The sequence below is a fragment of the Equus caballus genome, chromosome 2 (genome assembly GCF_041296265.1).
Source record: "Equus caballus isolate H_3958 breed thoroughbred chromosome 2, TB-T2T, whole genome shotgun sequence".
NCBI classification, from domain to species: domain Eukaryota; kingdom Metazoa; phylum Chordata; class Mammalia; order Perissodactyla; family Equidae; genus Equus; species Equus caballus.
Genome location: NC_091685.1, coordinates 73,005,586 through 73,026,129, shown reverse-complemented (window position 1 = coordinate 73,026,129; position 20,544 = coordinate 73,005,586). Strand labels below are relative to the sequence as shown.

Genomic DNA, 20,544 nt, shown 5'->3' with positions numbered 1-20,544 from the left:
TGTCTCCAGATATTTTTTGATTTCTTCTTTAATTTCTTCAATGATCCATTGCTTGTTCAATAGCTTATTGTTTAGTCTCCACATCTTTGTCTCTTTCTCAGCTTTTTTCTTGCAATTAATTTCTAGCTTTAGAGCATTATGATCGGAGAAGATTCTTGTTATTATTTCAATTTTTTTAAAGTTATAGAGGCTTGCCTTGTTTCCCAACATATGGTCTATCCTTGAGAATGTTCCATGCATACTTGAAAAGAATGCGTGTTCTCCTGTTTTTGGATGGAGTGTTCCATATATGTCTATTAAGTCCAACTGTTTTAACTTTTCATTTAATTCCACTTTTTCCTTGTTAAATTCCTACCTAGATGATCTGTCCAATGATATGAGTGGGGTGTTGTGCTCCCCTACTATTATTGTGTCATTTTTGATATCTTCTTTTAGGTTTGTTAATAGTTGCTTTATGAACTTTGGTGCTCCTGTGTTGGGTGCATAGATATTTATAAGCATTATTTCTTCTTGATGGAGTGTCCCTTTGATCATTATATATTGCCCCTCCTTGTCTCTTGTCACCTGCCTTTGTCTGATATAAGTATTGTGACACCTGCTTTCTTTTGTTTGCCATTAGCTTGGAGTATCGTCTTCCACCCCTTCACTCTGAGCCTGTAGTGGCCATTGGAGCTGAGATGTATTTCCTGGAGGCAACAAATTGTTGGATCTTATTCTTTAATCCATCTTGCCACTCTGTGTCTTTTTATTGAAGAGCTCAATAGGTTTACATTGAGGGTGATTATTGATGTATGAGGGCTTAACGCTGTCATTCTGTCACTCGCTTTCTGGTTTTCCTGAATCTCCTGTTTCTCGTCCTGTGTGTTTGGGTCTACCCATTGATTTCTGCAGTTTCTTGTGCTGCGTTTCTTAGTTTTTTCTTTATTTATTTTTTGTGTGTCTGTTTTGCTTTTTAGTTTACTGACTAACCTGAAGTTTGCATTCAGAATCTCGTGCATAACATAGTCCATTTTCTGATGACCTCTTATTTCCTTAGTCTAAACTGATTCAGTCCCTCTGCTCCTCCCCTCCAAAATTATTTTAGTATCTTATTCCAACTTGTGTTGTGAGTTTGCGGTTAAAGTGACAAGATTGTCTTGTTTTTGGTCTTTTCCTTCCCTTAACCCTAATGCTATAATTGAATATTTGTTATCCTGTTTTGATTCTATCTATTTGTCTCCTTACTCTGGGTTTTGTGACCCCTTTCTCCCTTTTTTTCTTTTTTCAGGCATGAGGGCCTTCTTGAGGATTTCTCGTGGGGCAGGGGGTCTCGTGGCTATGAATTCCCTTAGCTTTTGCTTCTCTGGGAAAGATTTAATTTCTCCCTCATATCTGAAGGATATATTTCCTTCATAGAGTATTCTTGGCTGAAGATTTTTATCTTTTACAGTTTTGAATATGTCATTCCATTCTCTCCTATCTTGTAAGGTTTCTGCAGAGAAATCTGCTGAAAGTCTGATAAGGGTTCCTTTGTAGGTTATTTTCTTCTGCCTTGCTGCCCTGAGTGTTCTTTCTTTGTCATTCATTTTTCCCAGTTTTACTACTATATGCCTTGCAGTAGATCTTTTTACATTGACAAATCTAGGAGATCTGAAGGCTTCCTCCACACACATTTGTCTCTCATTCCCTAGATTTGGGAAGTTCTCTGCTGTTATTTCTTTGAGCACCCTTTCTGCTCCATTTTCCTTCTCTTCACCTTCTTGGATACCTATAATTCTTATGTTGCATTTCCTCATTGAGTCGGATAATTCTTAGAGACTTTCTTCATTTCTTTTTAGTCTCAGTTCCCTCTCCTCCTCTGTCTGGAGCCATTCAACTTGTCTATCTTCGATTATGCTGATTCGCTCCTCTATGGTGTCCACACCAGCATTCAGGGGAATCTATATTTTGTTTTATCTCTTCCATTGTGTCTTTCATCGCTAGTATTTCTGATTGATTCTTCTTTATAGTTTCAATCTCTTTTGTGAAGTAGCTCCTGAACTCGTTGAATTGTTTCTCTACATTCTCTTTTACTTCATTGAGTTTTTTGATGATAGCTATCCTGAATTCATTGTCATTTACTTTGCTTATTTCTGAGCCTCAGGACATAATTCTGGGTATTTATTGTTTTCCCTCTGGTCTGGAGCTTTGATGAACTGACTGATCTGAAACTATGGGTTTTCCCCATTGTGATATTATTTGGTTGCATTTACGGCCTATTGCCACTAGATGGGGGTCAAGAGCTGTGTATGCTGAGCCCTCCTCCTTCAGCCAAGATGGCGCAGGACGGCGTGGGTTGTCGTGGGGCGGGGGGGGGGGGGGGGGGGAGGGGGGGTGCATTTCCTCTTGCTTGCAGACCCAGGTTTCCCTATCAGCTCCCACTATCTGGTCTCCTGAGGTCTCGGCTTGATGAGGTCATCCAATGTGAAAGCTTTCACCCAGTTAGAGGGCTTCTCTCTAGGCTGCAAGGGCACTAGGGAGTCCTGGATGATCCTGTGGATGTGTGACCCCTCCCCAACTCCTTTCCTCATGGAGCCTCCCACGGCAACCCAGTCTTTAGGGGAGGGAGCAAAGTTCCCTTTGCTGCATGAAACCATGCTGTGGCAGGCATCCCACATATAAAGCAGAGGAAGATGGGCATGGATGTTAGCTCAGGGCAAGTCTTCCTCAGCAAAAGGGAGGAGGATTGGCAGCAGATGTTAGCTCAGGGCTAATCTGTGGGCTGGTTTAGTTTGGCCAGATCATTAAATGTATAACATGTTGATGAAAAGTAGACAGTATGGCTCAAAAGACAGGTTGACGCCAGATTGTAGAGGTCTTAAATTGCATCTCAAGCAGTTTTTATTTGATCATAAAATCAGTTTTATGATAAAATGTCATGAGTTTTTGAGCATAAGATATGCCTCTGTAGCTCCAAACATTAAATATTCACTGATGACGGTTGCCTGTTGCGTTCCTAACTTTTATCTTTAGCTTAAATGTCTCTCCTGAACCTCAAATCCCATCATTCACGTTACCTACCAGAAATGCTAATGAGGCAGCTCAATCTCAATATGCCTCAAACTGAAATTATTACCTTCCACTTCTCAAATGTTTGCCCTGATATATCCTACATAGTTTAACGGCATCCTAGTCCATTCTTCCATCCAAATGAGAAATGTACGTATTCTCCTGCTAGACTCTACTGAAGCCATCATCAGATCCTGTTAATTACATCTCCTAAATATTTTTGATATCCATCCCTTCTTTCTGTGCCTAGCACCACTGCCTTTGTTAAGGCTTTTATTTTATCACCTCTGATTATTTTAAGGGCTTCCTAATTAGTCTGTCTCCAGTATTACTTTGTATTCCAGCCACCACCTAACTGCTAGAATTTTATTCCAAAAGAGAAATCTGGACATTTTACCCACATGCTTTACTGCCTCCAATGGATCTCCATTAAGTCTTTAATAAAATCCAACTGCCTATGTGATGTCTTCCTCAATAATTCCAAACAGATATAGTCGCTACCTCCTCCATGCTCTCCAAGAGTATTGTATTATACATACTTGTCTCACAAGGATGCCTTAGGAATTAAATGATATATTACCTGTAAGACCTTTAGTACAGTACCTAGCATATTATAATTTCCCAATAAGGATTAATTATTATGGTTCTTACTGTCAGCTAGAAGTATAGTATGGAAGTTAAGAAGGTACGTTTTAAAGCCAGATTCCTCAGGTTCAAATTCCTAAAAAAAGTGAGCTTTACACTCAGTAGCTGCATGATCTTGTGGAAGTTATCTAATTGCTCTGAGTCTAAATTTCTACATCTGTACAATGCAAACAACAGTTATGTCTATCTCAGAGGCTTATTGTAAGGATTAGAGGAGATAATTTTTATAAAATACTCAGCACATACCAAGGATAAAATTATAACTAGTCTTTAATATGTCCTTCCTTTAATTTAAATATCCATTTACCTTAATCTTTCCACTTGACTCTAAGTTATGGTGCCTCCTGCTGTTTATGGCTTATGGTAATCATCAATCAATGTGTACTAAGTTTAAGTATGACTATGTGAAAGAATGAATGAATGAAGCATTTAAAGAGCTTATCTGGAAAGTGATATATAGACTTGTTCAGAAGACAAGAACTTGTAATGTAAATCAATAAACATATAATTATTCAATAACATAGACCTAGGTAGGCAAGGTGGACAGAATAGAAAATAAATTTGAGAGACCTTGTAAAGGCTATGTCAATAGAACTTTAGTATTGATTGTATCAGAAGTTGGAAAATTCACTTATAGATGACAATTTTATTATGACAAAGAAAAAGATACAAAAATTTTGCAGAAAATCTCATGCTTTCATTTCCTTCTATTGTTATGGCATGCATGAATTACCTTAAGGAAATGGAACAGCCCAGACCTTCAGTACTATGCTCTGGAAACACTAGTGGTAGTTTACTTATCAAACTCATATTTTGCAGTGAAGGAAAGATTGTTACATGGTACAGAGTCAAGAATCCACCACATGCATCCACACACATATATTTCCTTCTAGTGTACTCTGGAAATACTCCCACATGTCTTCTTTTTATCTCAGGCTTTATATTCTTCATTTCACTCCATAGTAAACCCTAAAAGTGGTGTGGCAATTTCCTTGATGGAAAAATGTTGGAAGCAGTTTGGAAGTTGCGGAGGCCAAGGAGAGAATAAGCCACAGTTGATGACTGTAATGACTTGTGGCTCAGAGGCTATGAGAAAAATCATAAAAATTTAAAATATTCATTATAGGAATCTAGCAAACAATAACAATGTTAGCTAAATATGCCATTTGTTAAATTGAGTTTTATTTTAGCCTCAGTATTAACTAACTGCACATCTGACCTGCATAAAATCAGCCAGGGTCAGGGTATCATCATACATTCTTCCCTATGGGACTAAATATCTCAGTAGAATTGTGTCAAGAGAGCATGTCACTTCAATGAGAGAGTCTGCATTCTTTGATTTTGAGGACATTGTCCAACTGCAGTAGCTATAAAAAAGGCTTGTTATCAACGCCAGCATCTCAAAGATATGTGATGCAAGCATTCAATCTATTTATTAAGTAGGAAGTTAGATCTGGTTTCATATCGGCACAACCACGTAAGTAAGAAGAACTAATTTGGTTTTACATCAAACACATGGATATCACTTCCCCTAATAGGTGCTCAGTCTAGTATGTGTGTTGATCCTCTGTCAGGGCATAAGGATGATAGAGTGAGCCTTTATTTAAAAGGAAGATATAAAGCAGGATCAAGAAGAGCGTTTGAGAGGAGAAAAAATTCGCTTTCAGAAAATCTTAAGGCTGTGGAAGATGTGCCCACCTGCCATGAGCCTTCCTAAACTAGACATAAATTACTGTTGAAATAATAAGACCAAGTTGAAGAAGTGAAACTTTCCCTTGATGCAGTTACTGATACATGTAAAAAATATAGAATCAAACTTTTCCCAATATGTTCAAATCTTCATTTCTTTAAATAAAAATTAAAGATGGGGTAACTTCAGCATCAAAATGGAGTGAGTCATTCCCCTTGTCTCTCTCCTGTAGGTTACAACCAAATGGATATCCACTGACCAACAGAGTATTCTCTACATGGCACAAGAAGATGCCTAAGAGATCCACGCATCTATATATCTGTAAGTGGGTCGGCTGGACTCCAGGAAGCAGTGGAACTAGGGCCACAGCACCTTCCCCTTCCCTAGCAGCAGTGATCCAGGGCACAGATCCTCACAAAGCAGCTTGGGCAACTGTGAGCAGAGATGAGGGTGACTCAGCCCATGCAACTGCTGGTGGAGTAGATACACCAGCAGCTCAGCCCATGTGACTGCCAGCAGAGTGGAGGCAATGGCAGCCTCGCACACACAACTGCAGAAAAACCAGCCCCTGCTCCCGCAGCAGTGGCATGTGGAACCTGCAACTAGAAACATCAGGAACCACAGCAGAATTGATGACCCAGCCCCCAGTGGTGGCACCCTTGACATCAGCTCAACCAGCAATAGGGGCTGCCTGCAAGTCCATAGGTCCCTGGGACCCTGGCAGCAACAGTGACACTAATCAACCCAGCAACCCTGGCAGCAACACAGCCAGCACCCCAAGGCAACCTGTGAACATCAATGCAGGTGATGCACGGGGTACCAGCGTCCAACCCCACAGAGAGTCAGTGGAGATGGTGGTGACACCTGAGACTGCAGTAACATCATAAGCAGCAAGGCATCAGCCATCCCAGAGGAATGAGCAGCACAAGGAGGGCACTGACAACACCCCTGGCAGAGGCAGTGGAGGGTGGAAAGTACAGGTTTTCAAATACCACCAGAAGCAGCTCAGAACCAAACTAACCAAAGTAGTGTCTAAGTAGGAAAAGTGGTTATTACCACAAATGCACCAGAGGATCAAACCCATGAAGAATTACATTAACACAGCAGCACAGGAAAATGACAACTCTCCAGAAACCAAACTTAAAGTCACAGAAGATTACAATCTAACTGACAGAGAATTCAAAGTAGCTGTCATAAAGAAACTCAACAAGTTACAAGAAAATGAAGAAATACATTTCAGTGAGCTCAGGAATAAAGTTAAGGAACAGAAGGAGTACTTCAACAAAAAGATTGAAACTCTAAAAAAAAACAAACAAATTTTGGAGATGAAGAACATAATTAATGACATGAAAAATAATGTACAAAGCATTAAAAATAAAGCAGACCTTATGGAGGAGAGAATCAATGAGCTCAAAGATAGAAATCTAGAAATGATTCAGGTGGAGGAGGAGAGAGAGCTAAGATTTTTTTTTTAAATGATGAAATTTGAGAAATATCTGACTCAATTAGGAAAAGTAACATAAGGATTATAGGTATCCCAGAAGGAAAAGAGAGGGAGAAAGGAGCAGTGAGTTTATTCCAAGAAATAATAGGTGAGAACTTCCCAAACCTGAGGAAGAAACTGGACATGTAAGTAAATGAAGCTAATAGAACTCCTAATTACCTCAATGCAAAAAGACTTTCTCCAAGGCATATAATACTAAAATTGTCAAAAGCCAATGACAGAGAAAAAATATTAAGGGCAGCAAGAGAGAAGAAAATAACCTACAAAGGAACCCTCATGATGCTTTCAATGGATTTCTCAGCAGAAACCCTACAGGCTAGGTGAGAGTGGAATGATATATTCAAAATACTGAAAGACAAAAATTACGTGCTAAGAATACTCTATCCAGTGAAATTATCCTTTAGATATGATGGAGAAATAAAAGCTGTCCCAGGAAACAAAAGCTGAGGGAGTATATCACCACTAGACATGCCTTCCAAGACATGTTCAAAGGAGTGCTCCTACCTGAATCAAAAAGGCAAAGGTTTACAAAGCTTTGAGCAAGGAAATAAATACAAAGAGAATCAGAAAACTGCAGCTCTGTGTCAGAATATGTTAGTAAAAACTTAATTATAACATAAAGGATAAAGGTAATAAAACACCAAAAATAACTATAACTGCTTCAATTTGATCACAAAATCACAAAACAAAAAAGAATAATTTGTGACAACATAAACATAGAAAGGGAAGAGGACAGGGACAGAACCTGCATAGGCTAATGAAGATAAAAGACTATCAGAAAAAGGACTCTCTCATATATAAGATCTTTTATATAAACCTCATGATAACCACAAAAAAAAAAAAGCAGAGGAAAGTCACAAATCATAAATAAAGAGAACACCATTACAGAAAACCTCCAAACTGAAATGGCATACAGAAATACAAGAACAAAGAAACAATGGAAATATAGAACAACTGGCAAACAAAAGATAAAATGGCAGTATTAAGCCCTCATATATCAATAATCACTGTAAATGTAACTAGATTGAATTCACTGTTCAAAAGACACAGAGCAGCTGGATGGATTAAAAAAGAAGACCCAACAATACGCTGCCTATAGAAAACACATCTTAGCTCTAAAGATAAACATAGGCTCGGAGTGAAGGGATGGAAGATGATACTCTAGGCAGATGGCAAGCAAAAGAAAGCAGGTGTAGCCATAATTAGATCAGATAAAATAGACTTCGAGATAAAAAAAGATAACAGGAGACAAAGATAGGCATTATATAATGATAAAAGGGACACTCCACCAAGAAGGCATAACACTTATTAATACATATGCACCTAACACAAGAGCACCAAAGTATATGAAGCAACCAATAAGAGATCTAAAGGGCGAAATTGACAGCAATGCAATGATAGCAGGGGACTGTAACATCTCACTTACGTCAATGGATAGATTATCCAGACAAAAAGTCAACAGGCAAACAGGGGCCTTAAGTGAAACACTAGACCAGATGGACTTAATACATTCTTCTAAAGTACACATAGAACATTCTCAAAGATAGACCATGTGCAAGGAAAAAAAGCAAGCCTTAATAATTTTAAGAAGATTGAAATTATATCAAGCATCTTTTCTGCAAACAATGTATGAATCTGGAAATCAACTATAAGAAAAAAGCTTGGAAAGTCACATGTATGTGGAGACTAAACAACATGCTTCTGAACAATGATTTGATGAATAAAGAAATCAGAAAATACCTGGAGACAAATGAAAATGAAAACACAACATACCAAAACTCATGGGATGCAGCAAAAGTGGTACTAAGAAGGAAATTTATAGCAAAACAGGCTTACCTCAAGAAACAAGAAAAATTTCAAATAAAAAAGCTTACCTTATACCTAAAAGAACTAGAAAAGAATAACTAAGAAATCCCAAAGTCAGTAGAAGGAAGGAAATAATAAAAACAAAATCATAGGAGAAATAAAACAGAGTCTAAAAAGACAGTAGAAAGGCTCAATGAAATTAAGAGCTGATTCTTTGAGAAGACAAACAAAATTGACAAATCCTTAGCCAGATTCACTAGTAAAAAAGAAAGACTCAAATAAATAAAATCAGAAATGAAAGAGGAGAAATTCCAAAGGACACCACAGAAATACAAAGGATTATAAGAGAATACTATGAAAAACTATATGCCAACAAAATGGATAACCTAGAAGAAAAAGATAAATTCTTAGAATCATACAACCTCCCAAAACTGAGTCAAGAAGAAGTAGACCGAAATCTGAATAGATTGATCATTATTAAGGAGATTGAAACAGAAATAAAAACCATCCGCATCCTACCAAACTTTCAAAGATTTAATTCTCATCCTTCTCAAACTACTCTGAAAAATTAAAGAGGCTTGGATGCTTCCTAAATCATTTTATGGAGACCAACATTATCCTGATACCAAAACCAGGAAAGGACAACACAAAAAAGGAAAATTATTGCCCAATATCTCTGATGAACATAGATGCAAAAAGTCTTCAACATAATTTTGGCAAATCAAATACAACAATATGTTAAGAGGATCATACAATATGATCAAATGGGATTTATTCCAGGGATGCAGGGATGGTTCAACATCTGCAAAGCAATGTGATACATCACATTAACAAAATGAAGAATAAAAATCACATGATCATCTCAATAGTTGCAGAGAAATCATGTCACAAGATCCAATGTTCATTTATGATAACAACTCTCAATAAAATGGGTATAGAAGGAAAATGCTGCAACATAATGAAGGCCACATATGACAAACCCACAGCCAATATTATACTCAATGGTGAAAAACTGAAAGTCATTCCTCTAAGACAGGAACAAGATAAGGATGCCCACTCTCTCCACTCTTATTCCATATAGTACTGGAAGTTTTAGCCAGAGCAATTAGGCAAGAAAAGGAAATAAAAGGGATGCAAATTGGAAAGGAAGAAGTAAAACTGTCACTATTTGTGGATGACATGATTCTGTATGTAGAAAACCCTAATAAAGCCAAGAAAAAACTATTAGAAATAATCAATTAATACAGTAAAGTTGTAGGGTAAAAAATCAACATACAAAAATCAGTTGCACTTCTATACATTAATAACAGAGCAGCAGAAAGAGAAATCAAGAATACAATCTCATAAAAGGAACCCTCATACACTGCTGGTGGGAATGCAAACTGGTGCAGCCACTATGGAAAACAGTATGGAGATTCCTCAAAAAACTAAAAATAGAACTACCATACGATCCAGCCATCCCACTACTGGGTATTTATCCAAAGAGCCTGAAGTCAGCAATCCCAAAAGTCCTGTGCACCCCAATGTTTATTGCAGCACTGTTTACAATAGCCAAGACGTGGAAGCAACCTAAGTGCCCATCAACAGACGAATGGATAAAGAAGATGTGGTACATATATACAATGGAATACTACTCAGCTGCAAAACAGAACAAAATCATTCCATTTGCAATAACATGGATGGACCTTGAGAGAATTATGTTAAGTGAAATAAGCCAGCAAGAGAAAGATAATCTGTGTATGACTCCACTCATATGAGGAATTTAAAACTATGGACCAAGAACACTTTAGTGGATACCAGGGGAAAGGTGGGGTGGGGGGGTGGGCACAAAGGGTGAAGTGGTGCACCTACAACATGACTGACAAACATTAATGTACAATTGAAATCACAAGATTGTAACCTATCAATAACTCAATTTAAAAAAAAAAGAATACAATCTCATTTACAATTGCAATAAAAGGAACAAAATGCCTTGGAATAAATTCAACCAAGGAAGTGAAATATCATGCTAAGCAAAAAGTTTCAGTTTTACACTGAAAACTATAAGACATTATTGAAAGAAATTGAAGAAGACATAAAGAAATGGAAAGATATTCCATGCTCATGGATTGTAAGAATAAACATAGTTAAAATGGCCATACTACCTAAAGCAATCAACAGATTCAATGTAATCTTAGTAATAATCCCAATGACATTCTTCATGGAAATAGAACAAAGAATCCTAAAATACATATGGAGCAGCAAAGGGCCCAAATAGTCAAAACAATCCTGAGAAAAAAGAACAAAGTTGGAGGTATCACATTCCCTTAATTTAAAACATACTACAAAGCTATAGTAATCAAAACAGCATGGTACTGGTACAAAAACAGACAAACAGATCAATGGAACAGAATTGAGAGCCCAGAAATAAAATCACACTTCTATGATGTGTGATACTCTAGGCAGCAGCAAAAGAAAGCAGGTGTACCCATAATTAGATCAGATAAAACAGACTTCAAGATAAAAAAAGATAACAAGACAAAGCTTATCACTGATAAAGGAGTTTAGAACATACAGTGGAGAAAGGAAAGTCTCTCCACTCAATGGGGTTAGGAAAACTGGACAGCCACATGCAAAAGAATGAAAGTAGACCATAATCTTACATCATACACAAATTAATGCTAAATGGATTAAAGACTTGAACGTAAGATCAGAAACTATAAAAGTCTTAGAAGAAAATATAGGCAGTACATGCTCTGACATTGGTCTTTAGCAGTGTCTTTTTGAATACCATGTTTACTCAAGCAAGGCAAACAAAATAAAAAATAAACAAATGGGACAACATCAGACTAAAAAGCTTCACAGCAAAGGAAACCATCAACAAAAGGAAAAGACAACCCATCAACTGGGAGAAAATATTTGCCAATCATATAACTGACAAGGGGTTAATCTCCCAAATATATAAAGGACTCATACAACTCAACAACCTAAAAACAAACAACCTAATGAAAAAATGAGCAGATGATATGAACAGACATTTTTCCAAAGAAGATATACAGATGGCCAAGAGGCACATGAAAAGATGTTCAACATCACTAATTATTAGGGAAATGCAAATCAAAACCTCAATGAGATATCACCTTACACCCATCACAATGGGCATAATCACCAAGAGAAGAAATAACAAGTGTTGCAGAGGATGTGGAAAAAAGGGAAACCTCATACACTGTTGATGAGAATGAAAACTGGTGCAGCCACTATGGAAAACAACATGAATATTTCTCAAAAAATTAAAACTAGAAATACCAAACAATACAGCTATCTCACTACTGAGTATTTATCCAACGAACATGAAGTCAACAATTCAAACAGATTCACGCACCCTTATGTTCACTGCAGCATTATTCACAATAGTCAAGATGTGCAAGCAACCCAAGTGCTGATGTATGGATGAATGGATAAAGATGTGATACATACATATGGTGGAATACTACTCAGCCATAAAAACAACAAAATCATGCTATTTTTGACAACATGGACGGAATTTGAAAGTATCATGCTAAGAGAAATAAGTCAGACAGAGAAAGAAAATACTATATGATTCAACTCATATGTGGAAGATAAACAAACATAGATAAGGAGAACAGATTAGTGGTTACCAGTGTAAGATTTGGAAGATGGGGGAAAAGGGTAAATGGGCACATAAAAATGATGTGTTGGTGATGAGCACAATGCAGTCTATACAGAAACTGAATTATAATCATGTACACCTGAAATTTCCACAACGTTAAAAGCCAATATGACCTCAAGAAAATTAAAGAAAAAAAATCCAAGACAGAGGAGCAATCCTCCTAGGTCTTCCTTCTTGCAAGAAAAAAACCCTAAACATAACACACAAACAAGAATCAGAACCTTGAGGGGCTGGCCCCGTGGCCGAGCGGTTAAGTTCGCGCGCTCCGCTGCAGGCGGCCCAGTGTTTCGTTAGTTCGAATCCTGGGCGCGGACATGGCGCTGCTCATCAGACCACGCTGAGGCAGCGTCCCACATGCCACAACTAGAAGAACCCACAACGAAGAATACACAACTATGTACCGGGGGGCTTTGGGGAGAAAAAGGAAAAAATAAAATCTTTAAAAAAAAAAAAAAAAAAAAGAATCAGAACCTTGAGACTTGAGATATGACAATGCATTGAGTTATCTGTGTTTCCTTACTGTGTCCCATATATCCAAAGCAATGTGAGGAAGGGGTAATCACCACTATACTTTACTCTCCCCTAGTGTCAGTGGGGCCATCTAGCCACTCCCTGACTTGGCATTACTGAGAATAAACAAGATAGTGTGAGACTGAGCTAATTAAAACTCTGTTTTTACCTCGTTCCCTGGTTCATTTGTGTGGTTAATGGGGAGAGCGGCTGAGCCATCCAACATCAGTGAGCAAGAATGAGGTGGTGCAGAGCAGGACTAATCAACTCTGCCCCAACATACATTCCCTGTTACAGCTAAGCTTCCATCCTCACCTTTACAAAAGAGCAGTGTGGATTAGTCTTCTGATTTCCCGCTCCCTGGCGTCAGGAAGGCCCAATAAGAAGTTCAGGATACACCCCACTGAGAGGTAACAAGACAGTAAAGACACTGCTCTACTTTCATCAGGGAGGTGTCAGAGGGACCGCCAGGGAAGCTGAACTTCAACAATGCCTCTATCTGCACAGAGGCAATGTAAGCCTGTGCTCATTTTGCCAGAGTGATGTCAGCAGGCCCCACAGGTAGCTGAACCTGGACCCAGTCTTCAAGCTACACCTCACCTCACCTTGCCTGATAAAAAAGTGTATTAAATAGGATCCAGAGTTCATCCAAAATCTAATCCAAACATCCAAAATGTTCAAATGTATTTAAAAGGATACAATAAAAAAATCATTCGTCATAACAATAATCAGGGAAATCAAAATTTGAATGAGAAAGACACTGATGCCAATACCAAGATGAAGCTGATGTTGGAATTATCTGACAGGAATTTCAAAGCATCCATCATTAAAATGTTTCAACAAGCAATAGCACATTTTCTTGAAACAAACAAAAAATAGAAAATCTCAGCAAAGAAATTGAAGTTATAAAAAAGAATGAACTGGAAATTATAGAATAGAAAAATACAAGAACAGAAATTTTTAAAAATTGCTGGATGAGTTTAATGGTAGAGTGGAGATGACAAGGGTTAGAATCAGTGAACTTGAGGAGAAATCAACAAAATTAATCAATCTGAATAACAGAGAGAAATTAAACAGAAAAAGAAATGAATAGAGCTTTAGGGAACTATGAGACAATACAAAAAAGCTAACATTCCCATCATTAAAGTCTCAGAAGGAAGGAAAAAATGGGGGGCTGAAAAGATATTCAAAGAAATAATGGCTGAAAACTTTCCAAATTTAGGAAAAGACATACACCTACAGATTGAAAAAAGCCACATGAACCCCAAATAAGAAAAAGAAAGATATAAAGGAAACATCATAATTAAACTTCTGAAAACTAAAGACAAAGAAAAAAATATGAAAGCAGAGAAAAACAACCATAACCAATAGCAGAACACCAATTCAAATGACAGTGCATTTCTCATCTGAAACCATGAAGGCCAGAAGAAGAGGGCCAACATTTTTCAAGAATTGTAATTTTTAAAGATCTGTCAAGCATAAAAATGCTATATCCAATTAAAATATTATTCAGAAATGAAGGAGAAATAAAAACTGTCCATCGAAGAGAATTTGTCACTAGCAAACCTATCCATCAAAAATGGGTAAAGGAAGTTCTCTAAACAGAAAGGAAAGGATTACAAAGGAAAATTTGGAGCTTCAGAAAGGAAAGAAGAAAATCATAATGGGTAAAAATAGGGTTAAATATAATAGAATATTCTTCTTGGGAGCTTCTTAAATCATATTTGATGGTTGAAGTAAAAATTTAAACATCATCTCATGTGGTGTTCGATTATATAGAGAAAACACTTAAGACAATTATCTTTTTTAAAAGTGAAGAGGGTAAAGGGCGCTAAGTAAAAGTAAGGTGCTAAAGCCTTGATAGTGGTAGTCTGTAGTAATTGCAATGACTAAGAAAACTATACAAAGTGATATACTCAAAAACACTATAAGTAAATCAAGATGGAATCCAAAAATTTTCAGGTAATTCACAGAAAGGCAAAAAAAAAGAAACAGAAGAACAAGAAACAGAGGAAACATAAATATTAACAGCAGTTTTATTTTTAATAGCCCCAAAGTGGAAAGAACCCAACATTCTTCAGTGGATTGAATGGTTAAACAAACTGTGGAACATCCATATCATGGACTACTACTCAGCAATAAAAAGGAACACACTACTGATACATGCAACAACTTGGATTGGTCTATGGGAATTATGCTGAGTGAAAAAAACCAATCTCAAAGGATTACGTACTTTATGATTCTGTTTATATAAGTCTTGCAATGACAAAATTACAGAAATAGAGAATAGCTAGAGGTTGCCAGGGGTTAGGAATGGAGGGGGGGATGGGGTGGGTGGAATCAGATGGGAAGGAGAAAGGAGGAAGTGAGAGGGAGTGAGAGGGAGGTGGTTGTGATTATAAAAGTGCGAGAAGAGGGCTCTTTGTGGTAATGAAACTGTTCTGTATCTTGACAGTTGTGGTGGATACACACACCTCCACATGCAATAAAATTGCATAGAACCAAATACTCACACACAAATCAGTGCATGTAAAACTGATTAAATCTAAATAATGGATTAATTTTATAGCAATTTCCTGGTTCTGATATTGTACTATACTATAACTATGCAATATGTTACCATTTAGGAAACCGGGTAAAGCTATGTGGATTCTCACTGTATTCTTTCTTTTTCTTGATTATCTTTTTTTATTGAGATATAATTCACATATGACATTATATCAGTGTCAACTCTACAACACAATGATTCAATATTTGTATATACTGTGAAATGACCACTACAAAGATCACCACAATAAGTCTAGTGAACATCACCATGCGTTACAATTTTTTTTCTTGTGATGAAAACTTTTAGCACTTTCAAATATACAAATACAGGACTACTAACTATGGTCACCATGATGAACATTACATCCCATAATTTATTTATTTTATAACTGGAAGTTTGTACTTTTTGACCCTCTTTACCCTGTTTCACCCACTCCCCACCTCCCACCTCTGGCAATCACCAATCTCTTCTCTGCATCTATGAATACAGCTTTTGTTTTGCTTTGTGCTGTTTTCAGATTCTGCATATAACTGAGATCATGCAGTAATTGTCTTTCTCTGCCTGACTTATTTCACTTAGCATAATGCATTCAAGGTTCATCCATGTTGTCACAAATGGCAAGATTTCATTTTCTCCTCTAGACTTTTATTTAAAGCTACTTTCTGCAAATATGTAATAACTAATTCACCAACCACATCTTTCCAGATTTAGATTCCCTTTGCACAAAGGCAAAGAAATCCTACATTTCTTAAAGATATGCCTTGGTGAAGCGATCCCCAAAGTTATAGTTGGCTTTACCTAACCATTTAATGCACAAATATTCATTGATTTCATTCATATTGATGTGACATAGACTACAACACTTGATATTCACAGAAAATTAATCTTTTCTATTTTAAGGGATTTATTCACATAGGTTTAGTTTGTGCAGTTAATCACTACAAAATATATAACAAACATTAACTTTATTATCATTTCTGACTCTATTAAATTGTTTTGTGATAAGGTATCACCTAATTCAAGAACTAACTAAAAACTAAAAAGTAATTACTTTTCTTAACTTTATAGTCTCAATATTTTGGGCATAGGTATTATTGGGGAAATAGAATTAAAACCCAAATCTTCCCCCAACACAGAAATCCTCTCCACAAAGGTAGTGGAGAAATAAAACATCTTATGACCAAATAAGCATTGTGAAAATGTGATGAACATTACAGGAAATCAGCAATGAGATTGCAGAGACAGAGAGAAATCTCAGCCTTTTACATAGCCAAGTAGATACAATCCATTACACATGTTTTCAAGATAAACAATAACTAGTCCTCAAGTAAGAGACCTTGACAACACCATTTGCACACGATTTATCTTATTTGGTAATTGGGGTGACCATCTGTATTTCTATTGTCTACCTCATCAGTTATATTTTTGAGCTGACCATTCTGAATCTGCCCTTACAACACACAAACACAATACTTCACAATGCAAACATAATTAGGGCTTCACCATTTGCTTTTAACTTTAACAAATAACTTTATCCAGAGGAAAAGCAAACTTCTAATATCTTTATGATAGAAGGTAATTTTCCAACTTGGAGCAATTTGCCCACCAAAGTTAGGTTCCTACTCTCCCACAGAAACTAAAGGTGCTATTTCTCTCTCTCTCTCTCTCTCTTTTTCTTTATTCAGGCATAATTGACATAAAACATACTAATTCCAGGGGTACACCTTACCTCCTATGTTTTCTTCTAGGAGTTTTATGGTTTCAGGCCTTATGTTCAAATCTTCAATCCATTTTGAGTTAATTTTTGCACATGGTGTAAGACAGTGGTCCAGTTTCATTCTTTTGCATGTGACTGTCCACTTTTCCCAATACCATTTATTGAAGAGATAGTCCTTTCCCTACTGTATATTCTTGGCCTCTTCATCATAAATTAAATGACTATATATACACGGGTGTATTATTTCCTATAACAGCATATGCATCTACAGTTCTCCCAAAATAAATTTTTTAAATAAATTCCTCTTCCAGAAGACCCTACACAAGCCCAATGCCAATATGATTTTTCCCACTCTTGGGGAGAAGATGGGAATAAATTATGGCAGTAAAAATGATTCTCTTGTAAATTTCATCAGGGTCTCTGTATATGTTTCTCAAAAAGAAAAGTTTCACATTATTACAGCAAATGGAACATAAAATGCTTTGAGAGTTCCTATGCATACTCACACTTCATAAATTCTTTCAAGTTACTCTTTAAATTTGCTCCTAAAAATAAAAAAGGAGGCTTCCCATTAGACTCACCTCAAAGAGATTAGGTATAACTCTCTCTATACCTAATTACAGGAAATAATTAAAGGAATACCAGATTACAGGAAATAATCTTATTCTCCTCCTAAAACTTAGGGAGCCAGAACGGCTCAGTCATATGGAAAAAAAATCTTAATGTCTCCATCACGGGGTGGAATGTAACATTATAATATAACAATATTGTGTATCATTGTTTTGAGTAGAGATTTAGGGACAATAGAAACCACTTTGGTTTCAAAGTTTCTTGGTGTTCAGGAACTACTGTAGTGCATGTTTTAAAATAATGAAAATTGGTTTAACCCAAAGAAAGTATAAATCTCTAACATGGCACATGCAATGATGGGTCAATCCCAGGGAACAGACTATTCTAGCTCCAGACAAGATGAACTACGGGTGTTTTTTTAAGCCAATACAATCTATGTATAAATAATGTCATACAAAAGATCATCTTTCGGTAAAACATCTCCATAGGAAGAGAAAGCAGACCTTTTGTGCAAAGGATGAAATGCTCTATTCAAGTTTATGATCCAAAATAGATTCTAGAACTGTGATCTGAGGCTTAGGCTAGGGAGGGAAAGTGATTATACATAAACTATTATATATACAATGCATACGTCTGTGCAAATGGATTGAAAGATGGATAGATTTAACACAAGGAGACAAACAGTAAATAGATTAAACCCATTTTATTTCTTTGTGTTTTCTAGTCACTTATATACAATTGAAATCAAGCCAAATCATCAACTATGTTTTATTTTAAAGCATCACAGAATTTATAACAAAATGCTCATTTATATTTTTTAAAAAGTAGTTGAAGTTTACTAAAAGGTACTATTTTAACAGCCCTCTAAGTCACATAATCACATTTAAGTTAATTAGAGAGAATATTTTCAACTTCAAGACACTGTAATCATTTACTCTATCCTTACTAGACATTTTACAAATTATGACATTGAGGAGAAAAATGTTGAGAATGTAGTATTTGTTTATGCCTCACAGAGTAAAAATTGGTCTTCAGTCACATACAAAATCCTTACATTTTCTCAATATATCTGCAAACTAGCTGAGACATAAGCATTATTACCCAACTATATGAAGAAACCAAAATTCAGAGATATTAAATAACTCATCCAAGGCTACACATTAGAGAATACAGCAGATTTGATCACAACTCTGTCTCCAAAGTGCTTGCTCTTTCCACTTCAAATATATGTATTTCTGACAAAAAGCATGAGAATTGCAAAATATGACGTGAAAAAGGCCCATGGCAACATCTGAAGTGGTTTGGATAGACTTCATTTTTAGACTTTGTTAAGTTTTTCAAAAAAGGTTTCAGTCAGTTGTTCAAATGCTAAAACCACGTTGTCTTCTTCATTTTCACATAGTTCACGCAAGGAAATACTGTAAATGGAAATGTATATATATGAAAAGAACCCATTTTAGTGAGAGTCAGTATTATAAGAAGGACTTTCCCCAGGCAGGCAGAATTAAGTGAATCCCACTAGATGATGAAATGTTAACAAAATATGAAGAATAATGATAAGAAACATATTAATCTCAAAACATCTTATACAAAAAAATAAAATAAAGATAACAAGACACCTCTCATGCAATTTCTCTCCATGTCTATTGCTAAGAGGATTATAAAGGCCACCAAATTCCATGTAACATGATCCCACCTCCCTTCAATAGACTCAACACAAATTCCCTTTCTTTTGTCCACATCTCTCTTATAGAGCCATTTTGTGTTTTTTTCTGCTACTGTGTCCAACATACACTGGAACCCACAGGCAACTACTTCTATGAAGAGTAAAATATTCTTTTCTTTACCTAGATGTGTGCGAAAATGAAAAAAACAGGTGTGGTAAACAGAGTAAACGCCCTCCAAAGATATTTACATCCAACTCCCCAGAAATTTAAGAATATGTTGGGTTACATGGAAAAGGAGAATTAAGGTTACATGGAAAAGGAGAATTAAGGTTACAGATGGAACTGACATTGCTAATTAGCTAACCTTGAGAAGGGGAAATTATCCTGTATTATCCTCGTAGGCCCAGTGTAATCTCAAAGGTTCTAATAAGTAGAAGAGGGAGGCAGGAAAAAGCTAATGTCAGATGATGCAATCTGAGACTCTATCCATCAATGCTGGCTTTGAAGGCAGAAGGGGGCCACCATCACAGTAATGCCAGCAGCCTCTAGAAAGTGAAAAAGACAGTAAAATAGATTGCCCTAAAGCCTCCAAAAATGAATGCGACACCTTGATTTTAGCCCAGTGAGACTCATTTTGGACTTCTGATCTCCAGAACTGCAAGACAATGAATTTGTGGTGGTTTAAACCACTAAGTTTGTGGTAATTTGTTATAGCAGCAATAAGAAACTAACATTATATGGAAAGAGAAATCCAAGAACAGATAATGCAGCTAGGCTGATCAAGAACTGAAAACAATCAGGACCTGACATTTTATCAGCCTTTTGAAATTCATTATCCACTATGGTTCCACTAGAGTTCCAGTGACTTCATTGACTTTCCACCATGGATGACCAGATCTGTATCTACAACACTGAATTTCCTCCTGGTTACAGACCTATAGTTGTGACTACCACACATTTCCTCCTGAACGTTAGCCCACAGATGTTACACGACATGCATAAACTCTAACTCACTATTTTTGGTTCCCAGACCCCAAAGCTCAACCTCACTCTTATGTTTCCTATGTATCATTAACTAAAGTAGAAACTTTGGTATCTTCACCAATTCTATGAAGTTTACTGACAACTTCTTTCAACTCTATCCCGTAGGTATTTCTCTAACCAGTCTTCTTCATCATTACTTCTGTTTC

General features: G+C 36.5%; 1 protein-coding gene across 2 annotated transcripts in view; it reads right to left on the bottom strand.

Moving 5' to 3' along the window:
- Positions 1-18,375: 18,375 nt before the first annotated feature.
- DDX60 (DExD/H-box helicase 60) overlaps positions 18,376-20,544 on the bottom strand; it is a 92,242-nt gene continuing 90,073 nt past the window's right edge. Inside the window, exons 37-38 of one of the 2 annotated variants that reach the window (XR_011436700.1) lie at positions 19,719-19,899; positions 18,376-19,105 (exon numbers count right to left, since the gene is read on the bottom strand). Coding sequence is in view for 1 of the 2 variants with exons in the window: in XM_023636333.2 (XP_023492101.2) it covers positions 19,006-19,105 (100 nt within the window). In the remaining variant the exon portion in view is untranslated. The remainder of the gene's footprint in view (positions 19,106-19,718; positions 19,900-20,544) is intronic. The other variant, XM_023636333.2, reaches the window with a different exon arrangement.